This window comes from Jaculus jaculus, chromosome 8 (assembly GCF_020740685.1).
Source record: "Jaculus jaculus isolate mJacJac1 chromosome 8, mJacJac1.mat.Y.cur, whole genome shotgun sequence".
NCBI lineage: Eukaryota > Metazoa > Chordata > Mammalia > Rodentia > Dipodidae > Jaculus > Jaculus jaculus.
Window position 1 is genome coordinate 64,086,912 of NC_059109.1, and position 25,873 is coordinate 64,112,784.

At 39.7% G+C, this 25,873-nt stretch overlaps 2 protein-coding genes across 5 annotated transcripts in view; one reads left to right on the forward strand and one right to left on the reverse strand.

Annotated features, from left to right (window-relative positions):
- Window positions 1-6,884, forward strand: part of Fam227b (family with sequence similarity 227 member B) — a 214,254-nt gene extending 207,370 nt beyond the window's left edge. Inside the window, exons 13-14 of the mRNA XM_045157008.1 lie at window positions 3,672-3,741; window positions 6,762-6,884. Of these exons, the coding sequence (XP_045012943.1) occupies window positions 3,672-3,741; window positions 6,762-6,884 (193 nt within the window). The remainder of the gene's footprint in view (window positions 1-3,671; window positions 3,742-6,761) is intronic.
- Galk2 (galactokinase 2) overlaps window positions 6,868-25,873 on the reverse strand; it is a 201,806-nt gene continuing 182,800 nt past the window's right edge. For all 4 annotated transcript variants that reach the window (XM_004669731.2, XM_045156144.1, XM_045156145.1 and 1 more), the window contains 2 exons: window positions 16,924-17,125; window positions 6,868-7,491 (listed from right to left, as the gene is read on the reverse strand). In XM_004669731.2, the coding sequence (XP_004669788.2) occupies window positions 7,284-7,491; window positions 16,924-17,125 (410 nt within the window). In that variant the 3' untranslated portion in view covers window positions 6,868-7,283. The remainder of the gene's footprint in view (window positions 7,492-16,923; window positions 17,126-25,873) is intronic.

The following is a 25,873-nucleotide window of genomic DNA, read 5'->3' on the forward strand; positions in this document are numbered from 1 at the left end:
GTAAGCATAGACATATCTAAACTTATCTCCATTTTACTGGTGTGGAGAGTTGGTTGTGAACATCATATAGATTCACAGATTCTTTTCAAGTAAATTTCAAAGATTCATGTTATAATTATAGATTCATAAAAGGTGTCAGAGAAAAGAGGGCAAGGAAGCTTTGCTGTGGTAGGGTTGGGAGGCCCACCCAATATAAAGAGAACAGAGCTCAGACAAACAGATTCCAGAGTATCACCTATTCAGAGATAAACACTGGAATACCAAAAAGCTGCCCAGAGCAGAGGCAACCCTCTAGAGGGTTAGGGTTAGGGATAACATTAAAGAAAGCAAGACAGAGAGCATTTCCTGCTTTTGTACTTATTGTAACCAATTGTTTATGGCTAGTCATTGTGCTTGTACATGCTAGAAAGTTAGGAATGAGCTATGAGAATGCAATGAATTTTTATAAGAAAAGCTTGGCAGGATCCACTTCTTCAGTTCCTAGTATCAAGGTAACTGTTTAAAGATTTTGTTACCTTGAAGAATAAAGGATGGACATGCTCAGATTTGGGCACCCAATGCTGTTCAGGGACTGTATCTGTGGAGGGAAATGGGGAGACAATCAGCTAGCTCCTTCCCAATAAGCAGGACAAAATGTCTGAGCCCCTCTTCCCATGGGTCCCCATTATCCACCCTCATATTCAAGGGGATGCATGCATACATATACAAATCACACCCTGCAGTGACCCTCACTTAGTAGGAAAGGCAAACATGGATCCATTGTCAGAGCTTGACAGAAGTAGCAAGGCGATGTCCAGGCCATACCAGGTGTTGTGAGCAATGGCACATGTTTCTAATAAAGAATGGTCTGGAGGGTTTATTGCATCAAGCAGACCATATGAATGAAAGGAATTGGTTGAGAGACCTGCAGATACCAGCAAACAGATTAGGATTGCCTGTTTGTTTCCTTCCTTCCTTCCTTCCTTCTGTCCGTCCGCCCTTCCTTCCTTCCTTCCCTCTTTCCTTCCTTCCTTCCTTCCTTCCTTCCTTCTTTTTTTTTGTTGTTGTTTTTTCTAAGATAGGGTCTCGCTCTAGCCCAGGCTAATCTGGAATTCACTATGTAGTCTCAACATGGCCTTGAAAATTTAACTCCAACCTTTCCTTTTCATAGAGAAAATCAAAGAATCCATGAAGAAATAAAACTCCTCAGACAGCGACAGGAGAGGATTGACAAGGAGCTTGCTAGGTTTGTTTCTTACCCAGTTTAAAGTCATTAATTGAATAAGTTACATAAAACAATTGGTTTGCTATGTGAAAATATATCAACTGAATATCTGTAGAGTTTTCCTTACTTAACAATTCATCCAGATCAGCACACTAACATTTTACCCTGGCAGTTGAATTAATTGCTTAACATTATTATCATCTATTTTCACTCCTCCAGCCATAGAACTTAAACTCAAGCTCTAATAAAAATAAACCCATACATAACCATGCCAAGTGAGAAAGACATAAACTAGAAAAGTAGCTCTGCAGATGGTCTCTCTTGAACTACAACTTCCTTATTTCCTTTATACCTAACAAACATTTGTCCCTAGTGAAATAAGAAAAATTGGACTGCTTAGTTTATTTTATAAATTGGAGTATAAAAGGAAAAACTAAAGTACTAATACCAACCTACTTCTAATACATCTTCATGAACAGAAATAAGCACAACCACAACATGAGTGCAGCCCCAAAGCCAGTACCCTTGGAAAACATCAACTTTGCCATGGTCCCACACTCCTAAACGTTTTTGGAACTCACTATTCTATGTTTCCAGTGACAGACAAAAATCCAACCTACACTTTAGAATCCTATTTGTCACCCAAAACTTTATCAGTTAGCATTCTCCTTCATAAAGCCTAAATTACAAAATTGAATCCCAAGTGACTCATAAATTTCCAAAACATGGAACGCACTAGGACAGGAATTGTCACAACTGAGAGAATTTATAAGGCAGTCCTTACAGTGGCTCAAAAGAAGTATTTAAACGTGTTTTATAAATTTATACATTGTTGGGGGGGAAAAAAGGAAAGTGTAAGTAGTCACTGGATAAGTAAACCTCATGTGCTTGTTTATTTTTATAGGCACATAGTACTAGCTTCTGTCTGTAGTCTTATAGAGAAGAGATTTATGAATAAGAAAAATAATCAAAAAGATGAAATAAGCAGTGATAATGATTGCAAAACTAAATATACTCGAAACATAAACTATCTTCCTTAAGGAGAATTTAGGGGTGTGTATCTCAACATAGCCATTAGTTTGCCAAGAGGGAGGTCACATATGGGTTGATTTTAACAAAATGAGGAGAAAGGGTCTGAGAATAATGTGCAACTCAAGGATCCTCTAAGAGGATGGAACTGAAAAAGGAACCAGGGATATCTAAGAGAATGTTTAACTAGGACAATTAACTGTGAGAGTCAGATTTGGAGTATGACAAATAGGTTACTAACAGGGTAATGGGGTGGGGGGTTATAAGCTGAAGTTGTGAGGTAAAGAAGAGTGAAGGGCTCATGTTACTCACAGAGCCCTAATGCTGGCCAGAGGGCTCTCACAGTGCAGCTCCACTGTGTATTCAGGGCTCCCTAGAATCTTGAAGACACATAGAGTGGGCCTTGCCAGGGGCTACCTAGCTGTACTTCCTACCAGATTCATGAAAAAATAACTTTTGACGGCTGGAGAGATGGCTTAGCAGTTAAGCGCTTGCCTGTGAAGCCTAAGGACCCCATTTCGAGGCTCGATTCCCCAGGACCCACGTTAGCCAGATGCACAAGGGGCTACACGCATTTGGAGTTTGTTTGCAGTGGATGGAGGCCCTGGCGTGCCCATCCTCTCTCTCTGCCTCTCTCTCTCTGTCTGTCACTCTCAAATAAATAAGTGAAAATAAACAAAAAAGTTTAAAAATAACTTTTGAATTATTAATAACCTTATAGCTGTTAGCTAATAGTCTTATAGAACCTAAGTTTAATGAAAATATCATGTCTCTCTTATGAGAATATTTCACCCTTTTCCCAACTTCCTAGTCTTCCTGAGTGTCCTATCTCTGCTTCTTCCATCATACTCAATTCTTTGGGAAGTTACTGCACCCCTGAATGCAACTCCTTCATAATATTTCTTGAAGGAATACTTGGAGACAGAAACCCTGAGATATCTCTGGTTGTCTGTCCTAAATGTGCTTTGTCACAGTACATCTCCTTGCACAAATGTGTCCTTACTATCTCCTTCCCTTTCTTCCTGTACCAGTCTCATTCACTCTTCTCTTCCCATCACTACTCAAAGCCTACACAAGACCCCAGTGAGTAGAGGTGGTTAAGGTAACATTGTGTAAGCCCTCTCACAGAAGAGGACACTCCTTTGGTGAGGTGAGAGTCATGGTCGTGGGGACTGAACCTCTGAGCCAAAATCCTTGGGTTCAAATCATCTGCTTTGTAGCTTTACAAATATGAGGGAGTGACAGTTTCAGCTGCCTCCTCACTCTTAAAATAAGAGAAAAGTTACCCCTACCTCTTAAGATTGCAATGAGGGTAAATAACTTAATAAGCTTAATGCCTAGTAAGCTTACACACACAGCATATTAAACTGCAAGCACCAGCTGTTGGATAGCAGAGAGACAATCTTTTTGATGACTGTTTCCTTTACTCCATGATTAGGCTACAAGCAAAGGCTGCCAAGAAACCGCAAGAAGCTAGGAGTGATTTTGAGCACTTCCTCCACAAACTGGTATGTCTTCCTGAAAAGAAGTGATTGTTCTCTCTCTAGCTTTTCTTCTGTCAACTTGGCAATGTTGCATGGGCCATGCACGTCACATCCAAGCCTCAGTGGAAGAGCACAACACATTACTGGTAGTGAATCATCCACATGCAAATGTGAGATAATCCATTTTAAAATGTAGTGAAACTTCATGCCTGCTTTCCTCATCCCATGACCAGGAATAATTTCTACAACAAAAAATACTTTGACATGCAACTACTTGAAAGACAAACTAGTGAAATTTATATGATGAAGTTTTTTTTTTTTTTTTTTTTTTTTTGAGGTAGGGTCTCACTCTGGTCCAGGCTGACCTGGAATTAACTCTGTCATCTCAGGGTGGCCTTGAACTCATGGCAATCCTCCTACCTCTGCCTCCCAAGTGCTGGGATTAAAGGTGTGCGCCACCACGCCCGACTTTTCTTTTCTTTTCTTTTCTTTTTTTTTACTTTGTATTAACTCACCAAAGGCTCATTGGATACCATCAGCTATGTTAAAAGAATGGTCTCTGCCCTCAAATCACTGAAATATAAGGCAAAACATGCTAGGACTCTAAACAGTACTTTTGAGAAAATAAGAAAATTGGGAAGCCTTGTCAGGTCTAAAAAGCATTTGTTTTCCAGAGGGCAAGCATATGTAGAGACGAGTAGACAGTAGGTCAGCAGACCGGGAAGTCTGAGATAAGGAATAGAGGGGAGCCTTCAACTTCCACTGTCAGATTTCCCCTCAAAATTAACTAACTCCACTGGCTACAAGTTAAATTCCTACACAGACCAGAAAGGTAATAGAAAGTAATGAAATATGTATATGTTCATATTAAACAAACAGGATTATCCTTTATTCCCACAAAAAACTTATTTCTTCCATTTTCTTGATCTGTTTTTCTTACTGTTGATAGAGCCATAAACACTGTGAAACACTTATTAAATATAAGAAAGTAACAGTTCCGGGGCTGAGAAGCTCAGTCAATAAAGTGTTTTCTTTGCAAGCATAAGGACCTGAGTTTGCGCCCCAGTACCATCTAAAAAAGCTTAGTGGCGTGGCACATACTTGTAATCTCAGCCTTGGAGAGATGGAGACAGAAGGATACCTGGGCCTCTTTGGCCAACCAGTCTAGCCTAATTGGTAAGTTCGAGGAAAACAAGAGATCCTATCTCAAAGCAGGAAGCCAGTGGTCATGAGGATGAAACCCCCAGATCATTCTCTAGCCTCCAGATACAAGTGTGCACAACATGCACCTCTGTATGCACACACACATATACACAAAAATAACGGTGGTATTGTACAGGTGAAAAGGAGATGGTCTAATATCAGAGAAGCTACAAGGAACTATGGAAACAGCTCACTGGAGGACTGAGATGGTAGCTATTGTTGTTCATTGTTGCCAGCAGGAATGAGGGACAACATTATGAATCTTCCACCAGCAATCCAGATTTTTCTGTAAAATTACTAGACTTAGACCTCGTATTTTTAAATATTCTGTGGGCTGAATTTAATAAAGAGCAGATGTAGCCTGTGAGCTGCCTCCTTTTAATTCTTGGTCTGAATGCTTCTTAGATTTGGAGCTCTTCAAAAGTGGCCCAGCCAGTGCAGCCAATATGATTCTTCACTGCATATCCAAGCTTGTGTACTCTGCTGGGCCACACTACCTACTCCCTAGCTTTCAAATTCTATCCACCCTTAGGGTTGCACTGAGACTCCCTGCTCTTCATGAGTTTCTGCATCCCCATCCTTTTCAGGAAGTGTAGATATATCTCACAAATTCGAGAATATTGAGTAATGAGGGTGAAATTGAAACAGTTCATTTGTTTTAAGTCAGAAATCACAGTGAGAGTAGAATGGTCTAGAATGCTTTGTGCCCTCCCAAAGAGTGTCCACTGAATGTTTTGCTTACCTTTGTTAAGAGGGACTCACATGATGAAAAAAGAATTAACTGGCATAACAAAGCAGTGAAAAGTGCTTTGCTTTTGTCTTTGACAGTGACCCAAAACACCATTAGATAATTATACATCAAGCACAAATCTTTTGTGGGAAAATAGCAAAACATTAAAAAACAAAGGATTATAAATTTAAATAAATTCATATCTTTGATTATTAGGCTTAAAAACTCAAAATTCTTTCAACAAATTTCATTTAAGCTTGCTCAGATATTTACCACCCTGCTAAGAATTAAAGTTTATTTTAGAATAGAATTTTGGCTTCCTAGTATGACTTGTCCTTTAAGAAATATAACAGGTAGCTTTGCCTAGGCCTCTGAAACAGGTTCAGTAGACAAGGTCCAATGGTTGAGCTGCACGTTACTGAGCAAACATTATCACAGAAAATTCAAAAGTTGTGATCATTTTCTGGATAATTCAAGCCACAGAACAACCAGTCTCCATTTTCTAAGTAGTCCAGTAAAATACTTTTGGCCAAACTTAACCTATGGTATAACTAAGGAAGGGCTTCTTTTAGTGTTTCCATGAGAGAAAGCCATTGGTTTGCCATCACTAAATGACCACTCTTGGTAAATGCACATTAAAACTTACTCTCCCCAGTACCAATGCCAGAACCTACTTGAAGCTTTTCCATACTCATGTGCATAACTGCATATCTGCCTACACTGGTCTATAAATACAAGCAAGTCTTACCAGGAACACAAAAGAAGGATGTGAGGTGAGGTGGGAGCTGCTGGATAAACATACAACTTGGGTTGGAGAGGATTTCAGAAACCAAATGACAGATGGGAAGACAGAAAATCCCATGAACAAATAAAATGAGTTATCTCAATAAATTTCTCTTGTCAACAAGCTATCTCTATAGCTAAGGGCCAAAAGAATTGAAAATTGTTGTTCATATAAGATTACATGGTTTTTAAACATTTGTAAATGAATCTCAAATTTTCTTCTGTACTCTTATACACCCCTCATTTCTTGATAGCTGGGAAATCTCACATTCAAGTGTACCATGTCTGAGAAATTCCATGAATCCTTAATCATATATTATTTTCATAGCGTGTTGAAGATCAGCTTGAGAAAGAATTTGGAGTAACACCATCATCATCATCATCATCATCACCATCACCATCATCATCCAACACAATAGAATACTACAAGTATATGGAAGATGAATGCTAGCAGAAACCATAAATTTATTCCATTTAAGAGGAATGCACACAATTCTACTTCATCGGTTTAATTATAACAGTGTGTTTAATTCAGGTCCAATCTATGTATTAGGAGTGTACTTTGACCCTCATATTTAAAATCTTCAAACCAATAAATCTTAGTAAATCACTCTTCAAAGATCCATCCAAGTATATTCTTGGCTCTTATTTGTAAAAAACATATTTTAAGATGGAAAAATAATCATTACGAAGCATAGAGAGCTTTCAACCGTTTCTTTGGAAATCCATCTTGATAAAAGCAACGGTTCCTCATAATATAAAACAGAAAAAGGATTAATTTACTGTGGCATAGGAAGTCCTGCCAGTTCCTAAATGCCCTAAATAGTTTCTCTGAGATTTTCTACATTGTTTAGGCCTCAAGGAAAACCAAAGCCCCGCCTCCAGGTTTGGTAGCAAACAAGTTCTGCTTCTCTGGAGCTTCACGGGGACTGCTCCTCTGGTAATATGCTTCCTGCACGTTTGCAAGGAAGCTGGGCAGCTTCTCAGCAGGCACTATGGATACTGTGCAGCCTCCCCATCCTGCTCCAGTAAGACGTGACCCTTGAGCTCCAAACTTCCTAAAACAATGAGAGAAGAAACATTAGCACCTGTAAACAAAAACAGCAACAACAACAACAACAAAAGGATGATTTGCTTATTGCCTACCCAGGTTCTGTGAATAGACTATGTGGAGGTTTTCAGGGCACTGCCAAACATTTCAGAGCTTTAATAAATATATACTGGTTCAAAATGTAATTTGGACGTCCTTTCAGTGCTGGGGACCAAGAAGCTAGTCCCTGACTTTGAATGCAAAAAAGTAACTGTCACCAGTAGTTGTGCTTGCTGAGATCTGGCAATAGCCAATTGGACTCGTGATCCCATAATGGAGCCACTGGAAGACTTGTGTAGCAAACCTAAAGGTAATCCAGAAGGGGAGTGGGCAATGGGTGTTAGTAACATTAAGAATCAGAAGATCTTCTTTGAAAGAAGGGTGAGTCAAAACCCAAGGTGCACAGCATTACACACAGCAGCTTCTTCTGGTAGATAATCTTAGCTGCATTCTTAATTCTTAGTTTTGTCACATAAAGACCTCAGACTCCTATGGCTGGAGGGCATATGTGAAACTCTGGGTTCAATCCCTAGCACTACAGAGGGGAAAAACCAAACCTGAGAACTAACAGCCTGGGTTGGTTTTCCATAAATTTATTGACATAGGGCTTGCTAGTAAATTCTAGATTCACTGGTTTGCTTAATTACTAATGAACAATTATGGATAAACTTTTTCACAAAGAAGATAAGCCCTTGTAAGTCCACACCAGCCTGCTGACTCTTTCTGGAGCTAGCCTGGCAATTGGATCCAGACTTTGCCTTCAGATGACACATCTGTGATTGACAAGGAAACAACTATATAAACTAGCGCATCACAAGAGATCATTTTAGCTATCACCAAGCACACACAGTTTTAAAACTCAGATTGGATCCAGAATGTAAGGTCTACTTATCTTTATTTTATTTTTATTTATTTTTCGGGGGGGGGTGGTTACAGATAGAGAATGGGCACACTAGGCCTTTGGCTGCTGCAAACAAACTCCAGATGCATGCACCACCTTGTGCATCTGGCTTATATGGGTTCTGGGCAATCAAACCTGGGTCATTTGGCTTTGCAGGCAAGTAAGTGCCTTAACTACTAAGCCATCTTTCCAGCCCCCACTTATCTTTAAAAGATGCAATTTATTCTGACAATAAAAGTTACCATACCTCCAATCAGTTCTTCCTACTAAAACTGACGCCAAGTTAGAATAAGTCCATAATAATTAATTTATAGGGTTGGAGAGATGGCTTAGTAGTTAAGGTGCTGGCTTGTGAAGCCTAAGGACGCAGGTTTGATACCCTCATAAGCCAGATACACAAAGTGGAGCATGTGTCAAATTTGTTTATAGTGGCTGGAGGCCCTTCTGCACCCATTCTCTTTATATATATATATATATATGCCTCTCCCTTTCTCTCTCTCTCTCTCTCTCTCTCTCTCTCTCTTAAGTAAATTAAATATTAAAAAAAAATGATAAACCAGGCATAGTAGCACAGGCCTTTAATCCCAGCACTGGGGAGGCAGAGGTAAGAGGATTCTGTTAGTTTAAAGACTATATAGTAAATTCCAGGTCAGCCTGAGCTAGAGTGAGACCTTATGGCAAAATAATAATATTAATAAGAAGAATTACAACTTTGTCCATTTTTCCATCTATGTTAGCTATTTTACTTCTTGAAATATATCAACAGAATTACTGAACATCAGTAATTCATCTTCCCCCTCAATGATTTTCTCAAGTGATTTCATTATGTGTTTCATTCATTAAAATGTGTTTTTTATCAGGTGAAAATAGACATTTTAGGAAGAAAAACATGTTTATAAACCATGAAAGTTTACTAATCAACTCATGACTCTCAAAGGGCAGGTTACAGGCCAGTAGTGGAACTGAGCCCAATTATAGGATTGTACAATTATTCTGAGTTCATAAGCTACAAAGAAAATAGTGAGATCCTGACTCAAAAAGCCTATAAGAAGGAAAGGAGGAAGGAAAAGAAGAGAGATAGTGGTTGTTTCAAAACTGTAGGAATTGTGAGAGCCAGGGGTCTATTTTTCCTAGACTTCTGCCAGTTTACAGAGAGCAGGAGCTAGAAGTTTTCTTGCACACATTTGTTTCTGGCTGTCCATACACTACCACCACTCTGCCTGCTGCAGAACACAAGGGGCTAGTCTGCATCAGCTCCACAGTCCAAAATCACAAGCTCAGAATTCCCAAGTAAAGAACAAGTGCTACAATGTATGGCCTCCTACTCCAAGGTCAATAGCACTTGTGATCAGAAACCAGAAATGGCCACAGCAGTTATGTCAGTAGCCTGCCCATGTGTGCACACGTACACACACATACACATGGTTAATAAAGCTTTAAAATCAAGAAAGAGATGTATGTGGGCCAAGTATGTTTAGTAAACTTTTCATATTTGAAGTCTCTGTACCCCTGGGAGAATAGCAAAACATAAAAAATCTATCTCCTGTGGTTCATGATTACAATGGCATGCCCTATCCAGAAGGCAGCATTTCACAAAACTCCAACCCATTCTCTGGCTCATACATGCTTTCAATCCCGTTTCATAATATTCCCTGGACCTCAGGATCATGAGCTCACAGCAGTTATAGTTACTTGCATAACACGTGCAAGATTGGGCCCATACACATTCCATGGTGGATGGTGGAGGAGCTCATGGGGCTCCACCCTTTCCTTAGAAATCATTGGTAGTTAATGTTGATGGTGAACAGGTAGTCATGGATTTTGGTGTTAAGTTACCCACACTCCAGTAAATAACCCCCAAACATGCTCATATAAGCAATCTAAATAAACCCAATGGTTCACATATACACAAAAGGCATGAAAGTGTGTTGGGCGGAGTAGTTGAGAAGAAGGAGTTTAGCAGGAATGGGAAGTGGAGTATAGTGGGGAATGAATATGATCAAAATACATAGTATAGATGTTCAAAGTTTTCTGTCTAGACAACACAGAATTTCAAGAAACAACTCTAAAATACAAATACCATTTGGATGATGGTGCTGACTGGATAGTGAATGATGCAAGGCTTCTCAAAGCAACAAAAGCTGCCTCTGCCTTACAAAGTATGATTTACAAAACAAAATCTAGAACCAGCAAGGGATACGACTATAAAGAATGTTCACTGTGGGGGCTGGAGAGATGGCTCAGCGGTTAAGGCGCTTGCCTGTGAAGCCTAATGACCCAGCTTCAGTTCCCCAGGACCCATGTAAGCCAGATGCACAAGGTGGCGCATGAGTCTGGAGATCATTTGCAGTGGCCCAAGGTCCTGATGCACCCATTCTTGCTCTATCTGTCCCCCCCTCAAATAAATAAATAAATAAAATATTTTAAAAAAGAATGTTCACTGTGATCCTCTTATCACTAAAAGTATACTCATACAATTATAATATAATCCAGTGACTCAGTATAGGCTGTATAAATTTTCCTACTTTTAAATGAGTTGAATTGGCTGTAAAGCTTTTACTGAGTTATAAGGCACAGGGCAGTGGGTAGAGTGGGCAGGAAACACTGCTACAAACTTGAAAGAACTAGAAAATGAGGAACTATGCCTTGCATTTCAACTCAATTTCATTCATTCCAAAATAAGTGAAGGTTTATATTTTATGCAAATGGATATTAATTACTTATGGGAACTTTAATTTACGGTCACACCATATCCAGCTCTATAGCTCAAGACCACCATAATTCCATGTGTGTGGAAGCTTTTAATAAATGGCTTCTGGACTATTACACTTGAAGAGAGATATCATATATATATAAGCAATGGTCTTCATATGGAAAGTCTCCTACATTTTGTTTTTTAGAAACCATCAAGAAAAGAAGCTTTACAGCATTGTTTCTATGATTGTTTTTTATAATCATACTACAGAAATCTTCAGATTGTTTTACATTCAAGAAACCAAAGCCCTCACTGTTCAAGAAAGAAAGAATGAGAAAATGTGCTTACAGATGTGTTTTAGAAATGTAAGCCACTAGCAGTTTTCAGATAGCAGTTGCTTTGGTTTAAGCACATGGCATATACCTTATAGCAGTAAGGGGAAGATAGTACACAAGGAGAGGTGCCTCCTAGAGGAGAAAAGGGGCTCTCCCTCACTCTTGGCAGGGTCAGTGAAAGTGCACACAGCTTTGTTCTTCCCCATTCCACCCAAGTGGGAGGACGCCACAGAAGGCGGAGGAGCCTGGCAGTGGATACTGGAGGAGACTTGGGAAGAAGACACAACAGAGTGACTTGCACCCATTCTGGGTCCAATGAAACTTCTCACTCATCTTCCTGAATAGCTTGGGCAATAAAAGCAATAAGACAGCCATGAATCTTCTCTGATTTCAACAAGTGTCAAGACAGAAATGAAAGGCATTAATTACTTTTTTTCTTAAGTGAAGTCAAATGACCGATAACAAATAAGCTGTCTCACATGTAATTGACTTGGTTTCAAAATTGTTCTGTGTTCCTCGGGAAATCCTACTTTAAAATTTATCCTCTCTTTTTGGAAAAAAACACACACATTTTGTTCAATTTGGCAAATATCATATTCTTCATTACTTCATCACAAATAATTAAAGTTGTAACAGTATTTTAATTAAAAAAATACAGAGCATAACTACATAAGTGTAGTTTCCTTTTTCCTTTTGGTTCTTTTGTTAGTTTGTTTATTGGTTCTTTTTTTTTAAGTAGAGTGTCATTCTGTAGCCCAAGGCTGTCTGAAACTTACAGCAATCCTCATGCCTCAGCCTGCAAAGCTCCCATACCCAGCCAGCCTTGTGGTCCTTTCTTTGGATTCTAAAGTTATTTTTCTCTTGAAGAGAAAAGAAAAAAAAAAACAAACAACAAGCACTGGTGAACTCTATTCCTTTTTCTCCCTTCTCTCCACATGGGTCATGATGCTGTTCTAAAAAGTATTCTATTGGTTGATTACCTAGAGTTGCCTTGGAGATGTGGTCTACCTCAGCTCATGCTAAGACCTTTATCTGTGTGTAGGATCTAGGGTATTCCAGGTATTCAAGTCTCATTCACTTACTCAGCTACTTATCTTTTCATGCAAATAAATTCTAAGTTTGGGACCAAGGAAGGTGATCCAAAGATTTCCATTGGCAGTGCTCTGAGCCCATTTCAGTGGCTCTCTTCCCTCATCTTGTCTCCAAAGATAATTAACCTACTCAGGATGACCAGTCTGGATATAACCATTTTTCACAGTGGCAGGGAAATATGGAAGTGGTGTGGTTCTCAAACAATGTTGATACTATACCACAGTGGCCCATACCAGGCATGCCAGGGCTTTTCCCAGCATGCCCTCTGCCACCCTGCAGTGACCACAGAGCTTGAGAAGGAGCAACAGCTCCTTTGAGCTTTAGAACCTTACTCGAGTTTACTCCTTGCTGCTATTGTGCCACCTTTCCCCCCTGCTGCTATTCTGCCATGTGTTTTCCTTGTGCTTAGCCATTTTTCATCTTGTTCTCACTATTTTTTTCAGCCTTCAGAACACCTCCTTGCCTTATTAGTTACCAAACGTCCACATAAAACAAAGCTTCATTCACAGCATTAGAAAGTGGAGCTTAGGCCAGTTTTTCCTGGTACAAAAGTATCCCTTTGTAGAGTACGTGTTGGTTTTAGGAAGGATGGTGTCAATAACTGTTCCCCTACTCTCCTCACACCTTCCAGCTTGAGTATGCTCGTCCATGGAGAACCTTTCAGTGTTACCAGCAAACCAGAATGTTTGTGGGATATTACTTGCTATTCACATAACAGCAACGCCTCAAGACCAGAGACTCTTCATTTTCACTTTGACAGTCGATCTTTTTCACTACGGGAAATACATACACTCTGGTAAAGGGATGAGCAGAAATTCATTCTGAGAGAAGACACGGTTGCACATGACTATACATTCTTAGCACCCAGGAAGCTGAGGTAGCAAGATCATGAGTTAGAGGACAACCTGGACTATACAGGGAAACCCTACCTCAAAAAGAAAAGGCAAAAGAGAGAGAGAGAGAGAGAGAGAAGGAAACCCTTTTTGATAGTTACCAACTGGCTTTTCAAACCAAACAACGTTAATCTGGACACACTAAATTTTTTCAGGAAAAAAAATGCAACAGATACAGGATATAGTCAAGAACATTTTAAGCAGGGAGTGATGGCCCACATCTTCAATCCCAGCACTAGGGAGGCAGAGGTAGGAGGATCAACATGAGTTTGAGGCCACCCTGAGACTACATAGCGAATTCCAGGTCAACCTGGGCTAGATTGACACCCTATCTTGAAAAACCAAAAAGAAAAAAATATTTAACTGACAATGTGTTTTCCAAAACAAATAAAAAAAATAAATAAAAGAAACACTTCCAAACTCATTTAAGAACTAGCTGCAAAATATTTTACAAGACTGTGTGTGAGGCCAGCATACACATGCTACAGCACACATGTAGAGGTCAGAGGGTAACCTCAGGCATTAGTCCTTATCTTCCACTATGTTTTGTGGCAGAATCTCTCCCAATTCTCTGCTGCATTTGCCAGGCTAGTTGGCCCACAAGCTTGCAGTTGATTTTCCTATCTCTGTCTGTCTACCTCCCCTCTCACCAACACTGCATACTGGGATTACAGATGCTCAACTACAGCATCCAACATCACGTGGATTCTGTGAATTCAAACTTAGATACTCACGCTTGTGCAGCAAGTGCTTTATCTATGGACCCATCCTGCAGTGCCTACATCTTTAAAACTGTAGATTTATAGAGGATTGTTACAGAGAAGGACACTGGAAATCATGTGGCAGAGTGTCTATCCAGAATCACAACATTCAAAATGAATAGTAGAACTAGCCTTGACCTTCCTCTATGCCAGCCCCATCTCTTCCTACTGAGTGTGGCCTCCCTACTCAGCCCAGCTTTGCTCTGAGTTCAAATTCTGGAAACCAAGACTTCTCACTAAAAAGGCACCAAAGCTAAGAGAGAAGATAGGTATAAAGGTGACTCAGGGCTGAGTGTAATCACCTCAGGATGATTCACGGGGAGAGTGCCATGGGTGGCAAAACCCTGAATTGAAAATGAGGCTCTCTTGCCAGCTTTGTGGAAACCTATACAAATCACTTCCCCTCCTAATGCCTTCCCAGATCTATCCATTTTCTCCTCCTTCCTGCTCTAAAACCAATGGTACTATCAGATAATTCTGACACAAAATTGAAAAATCATTGCCAAAAATATGACTTTCAGAAAAAAGAGAGACTTTTCTCAGGTCAAAAGCCAAAAGGTGGAATGGAGAGATGGCTTAGTGGTTAAGGTGCTTGCCTGTAAAGCCTAACAACTCAGGTTCAATTACCTAGTACCCATGAAAGCCAGATGTACAAGGTGACTAATGCATCTGGAGTTTGTTTGCAGTGGCTAGAGGCCCTGGCACACCCATTTTCTGGTTCTTTCTCTCTCTCTTGTCTTTCCCTCTCCCTCTCCCTTTCTTTCTCTCTCCTCTCTCCTTAATAAATAAATAAATAAGTAAATAAGCCAAGATGTTATCTTGACTTTCTTCTTTTTTTAACACAGAAACCATTTAGAACCTTCCTTCAAGGAATATCAGGCATTAAAATCACTTAGCAGTTATTATGCTTTGGTTTCTTTCTCAAGGCCAGGGTTATTCCCATGGTGCACCGGGCCCACGTAGTACAGCTTCCCATGATCACTTACTCCACCACCTGACATTCTCTCCTTTAACTGCTCTTCAGAATGTTGGTCTTCCCATTGTGTCTCACATGGGACATCAACATGCCACCTCTGGACATAGTCACATTCTGTTCTTGCTCCTTCTCTGTTCAAATATCACTTTCTAGGAGAGACCTTCTTCAACCACTCCATATAAAAGATACCCAGGGGCTGGAGAGATGGTTTAATGGCTAAGCGCTTGCCTGTGAAGTCTAAGGACTCTGGTTTGAAGCTCAATTCCCCAGGAGCCACGTTAGCCAGATGCACAAGGGGGCACACTCGTTTGGAGTTCATTTGCAGTGCCTGGAGGCCCTGATGTGCTCATTCTCTCTCTGTCACTTTCAAAAATGATAAAAAAAGATACCCAGTTGGCACTGACAGTCATTATCCCTTCCAGTTTCTGTCCACAGAATTTATCACTATCATTCAAATTATTTTTAATTATCATTCATCTCTTTCACCACAGAAATGTAAGCAAATGCTGGATGATTATTCAAGGAGAACAAAGTATATTAGAGAATTTAAGGAGACTGGCAAAAGTTCCTCCATGACTTTTCAGGTACAATTCAAACCATTACATACACTTCCAGGCAATGACACTTTTTCCACATTTCTGCATAAATCATCCCATTTCCTCTGATGTTCACAACTGGATAGTAGTTGTCCTATGTACTTACTGGGCCCTGGAAGTCTTTAAAAGAAGAACTTCTACTGAAACAAACTCTGAAGGTGACATCCTCAGAACAAATCTCAGCAAGCTATACTCAGGCCTCACAAGTTGGGTCCCACATATCTTTTGTGATCTGCTGCAGCTCCTTGATTTAAACTTTACAGGCTGGGTGTGTGGCATGAGTGTGGCAAGCCACAGGTGCCAAGTGGTTAATTGCATTTTCATTACTAATTGCCTACAGCACTATATCATCTTCTCACAGTGAAATGACATCTAGCCATTTAAGAGCTCCCCAACTTCCTTTCAGTTCTCCAAGGTCAGTAAGACACCTCGTGGGAAAGGGGGCTGCTTTCTTATCTCCATTTTTTCACACTTACACGAGAGAAAGTTGTTCTCAGCTTTTGTGAGTTTCTCAATTGACACTTGGTCTCGACCAACTCTTTATAAACTGTGTTGGCTTCAGTCTTTATTTCACCAAATTGCATAAACTAAATGTGGAAGGCAGGGATGTGGCTTTCTGAGTGATTCCTTCAGCCATTTCCTTTATGTTACTCTCAAGCTTGAGGCCTTCTTTTGATTATCTCCCTCAACAGAACTTGTCTAGCAGGGATTTTTAGGATAGCAGCAATGAAGTAATTATGAGATGGAGAAGGGGATGAGAGCCAACTAAAACAAAATGTATTTAGGATGATTCATACATAAATTTTATATGATAACTAAAAAAAATCAATAAAAATGTATTACAAGAAACTAATAATAGGGTTCAGGTCTGAAAAATATCTTGCTTCCTGAGAGGGCTGATAATACAAAGATGGAAAAGGTCTTTGACAATGTTCTAAAGAATTGATCCCAAACTGATACAAACTGAGAGACCCATAAAGTCTCAAACCTTTTTATCCTATAGCTATGGAGGATGGAGCAAGGTCAGCCCTACACCATAGGAAAGAAAGAAGGATTCACATATACTGTGAGAATGTTGGCTTTTGTCATTCCTTTAAAAACATTCCCGGGTGGCACTCTTTGGCCCTGTCATGCTGCTCTCTCAGCCTCACCGGCAGATGTCCACCAGCTGGTCCAGCTCCGGGCAGCTGCACTCATACAGGTCCCGGCAGCTAGTATGGCTCTGATTCATGAGGTCTCCCAGCAGCTGGACCATGTTGTCAGGTACTTCTTCACATATCTTCTTAAATTGGTACACACGTGCAGCCTCACTGTAAACATGCTTTGCCCGCTGATAGAGCTTAAAGGTGAGCACTGAAGAAGGAAGGACAAGGGGAAGGAAATTAGAGTTACTGCTGGTCATACCACATATACTCCACATGTGAGTGCAGGGGCCACATGATCTCACGTCCCCACCACCACATAGCTCAAACATTTTCCCTTATGCTCAGGGACCATCCAACTTCATGCACATCCCCCTGGATTCCTATTGTCATGCTATTAACACTCCACACATGTGTGCAGGGGACATCTGATCCCATGCCCACATCTCCAGGTTATCCCCCTGACATGCCATTCAGACTCATGAAGTCAGAGGTTACGTGATTCCTATTCCTAGGATGGACATGCACACACACACACACACACTGTAGACCCCAGCTCCTGAACTTAGAAAATATGTGACTCCTATCTTTGCCAACCTTCCCAACTCACTACACATTACCTGGCCTGAGAATAATAGCCATGCACCCCCTACCCCCACTTAGGCAGGATCACTTCAACTATCTCATATATAAATAAGAAAAATAAGTGCCTCTACAACTGAACTTCAAGCAGCACCAAGGCAAGCCAAAGACATTTAAGACAAGGGAACACCACTGAGCCAAACATTCACCCAACAGTGTGTGTCAGCAAGATTTAACCAGCAGCTAACTCCAGAAGTATAAGTAGTAATAAAAAAAAGTACAAATATCACAAAAAGGCAAGACAACAGGTCTCCTCCAAAAATTACTCATCCTATAGTAATGACTAATAAAAGTAACTTAGACAAAATACCAAAGATTTCAAAAGAATGATTATAAATATACTTAAAGAACCAAATAAATGTACACAAATAAATTATTAAAAAATTCAAAGAGTATAAAAATAATTCTTAAATGAATTTTTAAAAGGATGTGAATAATAGCCTGAAAGAACTTCAAGAAAATACAGACAAATTAATGAAATGGGGAAGTCAATCCAGGGCCATAAAATAGAATTCAGTAAAGAGATAGAAATACTGAATACAACCAAACTGCAATGTTGCTGGAAATAAAATTTCAATTTAAAAAACCTCAATGCAAAAAGAAAGAATGAAAGAAAAAACTCAATGCAAAGCCTCACCAATTAAATAGATCATGTGGAGGCCAGAGTATTGGGGTTTGAATAAAAGGTAGATAAACTGGATTGGCCAGTCAGAGTCAATGATCAATTTAAAAAGACATAAAAGATGACTAGCACTTGCGAGTTCTTTGGGACACCATGAAAAGACCAAATTATGATTGATGGGCATAGAAGAAGGAAGAAAATCTCCATACCAAAGGCCCAGAAAATAGTTTTTCAATAAAATTATATAGGAATATTTCCCAAATCTATGGAAAGAGATGCAATCCAGGTACAAGAGGCATGCAGATCACCAAGAAGACTGAACCAAAAAAGAAGCTCCTGATGTCACATTACAGTCAAAACGCCAAACACATAGAACAAAGAAAGTAGACTGGAAGCCACAAGAGAGAAGGACTGAATCACACATAAAGTCAGGCCCATCAAATCAACAGCTGACTTTTCAATGTAAAGTCTAAAGCTTCAAAGACCATAGCTATCAACTCAAACTACTATACCTAGCAAATAGAAGGAGAATAAAAAAATTTCTATAACAAAACTAGGCTAAAGGAATTTATGAACACCAAACCAGCTCTACAGAGGATAATAAAAGGAATACTTCAGAATAAAGAAAAGGATAAGACATATCCAAGGGGCTACAGGAAAAAAAAAAAATCTAGGGCAGTTAGTAAGCAAATAATGACTAAGAAAACACAGAAACATCACAAAATCATTAACATAACAGGACTTAATACATATTCTTCAATATTACTTCAGAACAATAAGAGTATAAACTTCCTAATCAAAAGATCAGCAGATGGGATTAGAAAACAGGATCCATCCTTTTTATTGTCCGAAAGAAACTCATCTCATTGTCAAAGACAAAAAACTCTTTTAAGATAGAAGAGTGGCAAAAGGTATTTTAAGCAAACATAACCAGGAAAAAAGACAGATGTGACTATTCGGATAGTTAGCAAAATATACCTGAAACAAAACTAGTCAGAAGAGATAAAGAAGGTTACTTCATGCTGGTTAAGGGAACAATCCACCAAGAGGACATTACACTTCTACATACATATGCATCAAGCACAGTAGTACCTAACTTCATAAAACAAATAACATGAAGACACACGCTAACATTAGCACAATTACAGTAGATGATTTCAACACCTCATTCACCCCAATACACAGGTCATTCAAATACAAAAATAAGTAGAGAAACACTGGAGTTAAATGATATCAAAGAACAAATGGGGGCCGGGCATGGTGGTGCACGCCTTTAATCCCAGCACTTGGGAGGCAGAGGTAGGTGGATCACCATGAGTGTGAGGCCACCCTGAGATTACATAGTGAATTCCAGGTCAGCCTGGGCTAGAGTGAGACCCTCAAAGAAAAAAAGAACAAATGGGGGACTTCCAGGTGAGATGGTGGCATAGGAGACCCTCCAAACAAGCCTAGGGAGGGATTTAAGCAAAACCCCAGCAAAATACTCTGTTCAACTGAAAAGTGAAGGAGTATAGGTTATTCTTAGACACAGCATTTGAAGCAGGAGAGTCCAAGATCCACCAGAAAGGAGGAAAAGGGCTAGAGTCCCACTGAGACGCTCCCAGCCGGTGATCCGCGCACCACACTCACAAGGCACGCCACCTGGCCAGGCACACCAGGCAGCGGTGGCAGCAGCAGAGACCAAGCAAGAGAATTTTCAACCTCATCAGCCTTCTTGCAAAGTTAAGAAATCTGAAGGAAAGACAGCTGAGATCAATAAGGAACTACTGAAAGTCTGAGCAACTCCAGAAGTCTGAACTCTCCCATCCCCCACCATCACAACTGCGAACCTCCAGCATTCTGCCCCTAGTGGCATCACAGCCTGCAGAGCAGATCAGAGGTACAGCTGCACAGCACAACACTGAGGGATCCTGGCGGACAGGCAGCATTGGTGACATTGGAAGCCACCCCAAAAGGTAATGAGGCTGACTGACCAAAAAAAAAAAAAAAAAAAAAAAAAACAAACCAATAACAATAAAACCCCACAAGTACAAAGACCTGCACTGCAAGAGCTAATCTCTTTCATTGTCAGGACAGGTTATGGGGTATATATTCTTGGTTGGCTTTACCATTTTCAAATCACCTATATTTGGGGGTTGAATATTGTTGCCTTTATTGCTGTCATATATATACAGGGCCTTTGTATATATCTTCTGTCATTATTGCAAGCAGTGTATGATCCAGATCCAGGTTGTCCTGGAACCCAATTCAGAACAAAAATCTTTATCTCCTAACTGACAAGGTTAAGGGTGTAGAACAACACACACCCTTAGGGATTATGCCTTTATACAACTATCTGCTTTAATCCCCAGTATTGCATACTTTGTGCTGCTTTTTATTAATTGTGTATGTTACTTGGTTGAAGTTTAGAATTTGCCAGTAAATTATTCCACCCAGTCCACTAGAATACTTGCTTAGAAAGCAAATTCAACATCTAAGATTATTTCTGTGGCTTGATTGAGGAACAAGAGCTACACATGGCACCTTGAAATCATATCCAGAGGGTATATAGAGGTAGACTGCCACGTCTGGAAACACTGCAGATGAGTAGAAAACCCAAGCATCAAATCAACTCAGGATACAAAAGTCACTACAATACAAGAAACTCAAAGAATTAAGGCAATACAGTCCCACCAAAAACTATAAACTCATCAGAAATGATCACCAATGAGATGGTTTTAGATGAAATGCCTGACAAAGATTTCAAATGAAAAGTTGAACCAGTAGCATGGATGAAGGACAGAACAGAATATCTAAACTAGACAACCAAGTGGCAGATCTAATACAGTCTACCAAAGAGAAAGACAAGCTAATAGCAAGGTATGAATGGGAATTTCAAGATATCCAGGACACTATTAAAAGATCAAACATAAGAATTCAGGGTAGGGCTGGAGAGATGGCTTAGCAGTTAAGCGCTCGCCTGTGAAGCCTATGGACCTCGGTTCGAGGCTCGGTTCCCCAGGTCCCACGTTAGCCAGATGCACAAGGGGGCGCACGTGTCTGGAGTTCGTTTGCAGTGGCTGGAAGCCCTGGCGCGCCCATTCTCTCTCTCTCCCTCTATCTGTCTTTCTCTCTGTGTCTGTCGCTCTCAAATAAATAAATAAAAAGTGAACAAAAAAAATATTTAAAAAAAAAAGAATTCAGGGTATAACAGAAGGAGAAGAATTTAAATTCAGAGGCTTATTATGTGTTTTCAACAAAATCATAGAAGAAAAATTTACCCAAACTGGGAAAGAAATGCCAATGCAGATACAAGAAGCTTTTAGAACACAAACATAAAACCTGGAAAGAACCTCTCCTTGCCATGCTATAATTAAATTACTAAACCCATAAACTAAAGAAAACATATTGAAAGCAGTTAGAGAGAAAAAGCAAGTCACCTACGAAGGGAAACCCATCAGAATAACTACAGACTACTCAACACAAACTTCAAAAGCCAGGAGGGCTTGGAATGATATATTTCAAGTTCTGAAAGATAACAACTGTCAACCAAGATTTCTTTATCCTGCAAAGTTATCTATCCAAATTGATGGAGAAACAAGGACATTCCACCAACAAAAACAGGCTATAGTAATTTATGACATAGACTAAACCAGCTCTACAGAAAATACTTGAAGGAACTGTTAACAGAAAACAGAAAGCAAAACACACATAGGAGGAAATAGAAAAAAGTAACACTCAAAAAAAAAATAACACTCAAATAACATTTAAAACAAACAAGTAAAAGGAACACAGGAAACACTACAAAATAAGAAGAATGGCAAGAACAAATGCATACCTTTCAATAATAACTCTTATTATCAATGGCATCAATGCACCATCCAAAAGACATAGGCGTGGCTACAGAGATGGCTTAGCGGTTAAGTGCTTGCCTGTGAAGCCTAAGGACCCCAGTTTGAGGCTTGATTCCCCAGGACCCACGTTAGCCAGATGCACAAGGGGGCGCACACATTTGGAGTTCCTTTATAGTGGCTGGAGGCCTTAGCGTGCCCATTCTCTCTCCTATAGCACTCCTTCTCTCTCTGTCAGTCACTCTCAAATAAATAAATGAATAAATTTTTTTTAAAAAGACACAGGCTTGCAGACTGGATTAAAAGGCAGGACCCTGCCATTTGTTGCCTCTAGGAAACCCATCTCTCAATAAAAGACAGACCCCACCTTGGGGTGAAAGGATGGAAAATGGTATTTCAAGAAAAGGGACCTAGGAAAAAAGCAAGATACTATCCTAGTATCAGGATGGACTTCAAACCAACATTAGTGAGGAAAGCTAAAGAAGGTCATTTTATACTTTTCTATAAAACAGAAAAGGAAGGAATCCTACCAAACTCCTTCTATGAAGCCAGCTTCACCCTCATACTAAAACAAGGCAAAACAGAACAACAACAAAAAACAAAATTACAGACCTATCTCTCTCATGAACATAGATGTAAACATTCTGAACAAAGTATTGGAAAACAGAATACAAGAATATATCAAAAAGATTATTCAGCCCGACCAAGTTGGCTTTATCCCAGGGATGCAGGGAGGGTTCAACATACACAAATCAATAATGTAATACATCATATAAATAGTCTGAAGGACAAAAATTACATCATCATGTCAATGCAGAAAAGGCATTAGACAAAATCCAACATCCTTTCATGGTAAAACTATTACAGTAACTGGGAATAGAAGGAACATATCTCAACATAATACTAAATGGTGAAAAAACTCGAAGTTTTTCCATTTAGTTCAGGAACAAAACAAGGCTGTCCACTGTCTCCACTTTTATTTAATATAGTACAGTAAGTTTTAGCTATAGCAATAAGGCAAGAGACACTCATAAAAGGGATACAAATTGGAAAGAAAGCGATCAAATTATCACTATTTGCAGATGATATGATTCTATCCATAAGAGACCTCAAAAACTCTACCAGCAAACTGTTAGAACTGAAAAACACTTAACAACACAGCAGAAAACACACATAAATCAGTAGCTTTCCTATATACTAACAACAAACATACAGAGAATGAAATCAGGGAATCTCTCCCATTCACAATTTCCTCAATAAATAAATAAATAAAGTACCTTGGAATAAACTTAACTAAGGAAGTGAAGGATCTCTACAATGAGAACTTTAAAACACTCATGCACAAAATTGCAGAAGACACAAGGAAATGGAAAGACATCCAATGTTCTTGGATTGGAAGAATCAATATTGTGAAAATGTCAATCTTACCACAAGCAATCTACACATTTAATGGAATCCCCATTAAAATTCCAATGGCATTCTTCACTGGAATAAGATAACAATCCTAAAATTCATGTGGAAGCACAAAAAAAACCTTGAATATCCAAAATGATTTCCAGCAACAAAGATAAGGATGGTGGTATCACCATAACCGATTTTAAGCTATATTAAAAAGCCACAGTAACGAAAACAGCATGGTATTGGTACAAACACAGACATGTAGATCAATGGAACATAATAGAGGACCCAGATGTTAATCCAGGCAGCTACAGTCATCTGATTCTTGCCAAAAATGCCAAAAATATTCATTGGAGAAAAGACAGCCTCTTCAACAAGTGGTGCAGGGAAAACTGGATATCTGTATGTAGAAAGATGAAAACAGATTCTTGTCTTTCTCCCTGCACAAGAATCAAATCCAAGTGGATCAGGGACCTTAATACCAGACCTGAAACTCTGAAATTGCTAGAGGAAAAGGTAGGGGAAACCCTTCAACATATTAGCATAGTTAATGACTTTCTGAATATAACCCCAATTGTGCAGAAACTAAAACCACTAATCAACTACTGGGATCTCATGAAATTACAAAGCTTTTATACAGCAAAGGACACTATGAATAGAGCAAAGAAGTAACCTACAGAATGGAAGAAAATATTTGCCAGCTATACATCTGACAGAGGATTAATATCTAGAATATATGAGGAAGTCAAAGAACAGAACAACAAGAAATCAAACAAGACATTCAGTAAAGATGGCAGTGTATGTACCACGCCAAAGCAGCCTGGGGTGGGGGAGCCTGTATTTACATATATATATATATATATATATATATATATATATATATATATATATATATATATATATATATATATCCCAGCAAAATACACACTGTTACTAAAAAGTGAGGTATATAGGAAATTGAAACAGCAGCGGAGAAGTAAGAGAGATCCAGCCAGAGCATCCAGTGCCTATACAGGCAGACAGAAGCTGCTCCAGCAGGGCAGGTCCATGCAAGAGACCATGGCAGGCTTGGCTTGAGCCACAGGAAAAGCCAGGAGAGGGGATTTTCCACTCACACCGGAGCTCTCCGCAAGAAATGTGAAGGGAGAACGGCAGTGAACAATAGAGGAGTAGATCACAAAGTAGAACACGTGGAACAGCAGGCAAACTGAGCAGCATTGGCTCCCTCCACTTCCCCACCACCAGTGCACAGCTCCCACAAACAGAGCAGTGGTCCAGGGACCCGGCAACACCTACTTGAACTGACAGAGCACCAAAGAGGAACCTAATCAAGAGCGCAGCTGAAACCAAAATCATCCCAAAAGTTAACTGGGATTACACCAGGTCAGTACCTGCCTAATAAACCTGGTATATATGCCTGAACCAGAAGTGCTAATTGCACTTTCCATATCAGGATAAATTATATGATAAATCGGATGGATGGTCAAATTTGCCATTCTTAAATAAGCTGTATTTTGGGCTTGTTTTTTGTGGCTTCTTGAAATACAGTGGCTTTGTTTACTCCTCTGTTATACATTAAGGAAGGGTCTCACCTGGTCACAAGCTGACTTGGAACCCTCTACAGACCAGAAATATTAACCACCCTGTTGTCAGGATTAAGGGAGTGGGTGAGGCACTACACAGCCTAAGGGACAGACAGAGGATCTGATTCTCATAATACCTACTCTTGGATAAATCTTCTGTGCTTTTTTTCATGGACAGTGTACATTGTTTAGTTAAATTTTAGAATCTGCCTGTATTTTGTTCCCCTTACCCTACTTGAACACTCTCATAGCAGGCACACCCAACACCAAGTCACTTTTGTGGATACTCTGAGAGTGTTCAGAGCCACACCTAGCACATTAAGCTCCTACCCTGAAGACATATAACATCAGATTGATTGATACATCTCATAATTCCCAGCTAACTGGAAAATCCAATCATTAAACAACCCAAGATGCAAAAATATATACATAATAATACAAGAAACACCAAAAATCAAGACAATATAAATCCACCAAAAACTGTTAATGCATCAGAAATGACGTCCAGTGAGAACAAGTTAGAGGAAATGCCTGAAAAAGATATCACAAGTAGCCGGGCGTGGTGGCGCACGCCTTTAATCCCAGCACTCGGGAGGCAGAGGTAGGAGGATCGCCATGAGTTCAAGGCCACCCTGAGACTACATAGTTAATTCCAGGTCAGCCTGGACTAGAGTGAGACCCTACCTCGAAAAACCAAAAAAAAAAAAAAAAGATATCACAAGACCCAGAAAGCCAAGTGACACATGTTCTCTCTCATATGTGGATCCTAGCTACAGATGATTGGGCTTCTGTATGAGAATGAAAATACCTGGTAGCAGAGGCCAGTAAGTTAAAAAGGAGACAGAAAGGGAAGAGAAAGGAAGGGAGGAGGATACTTAATAGGG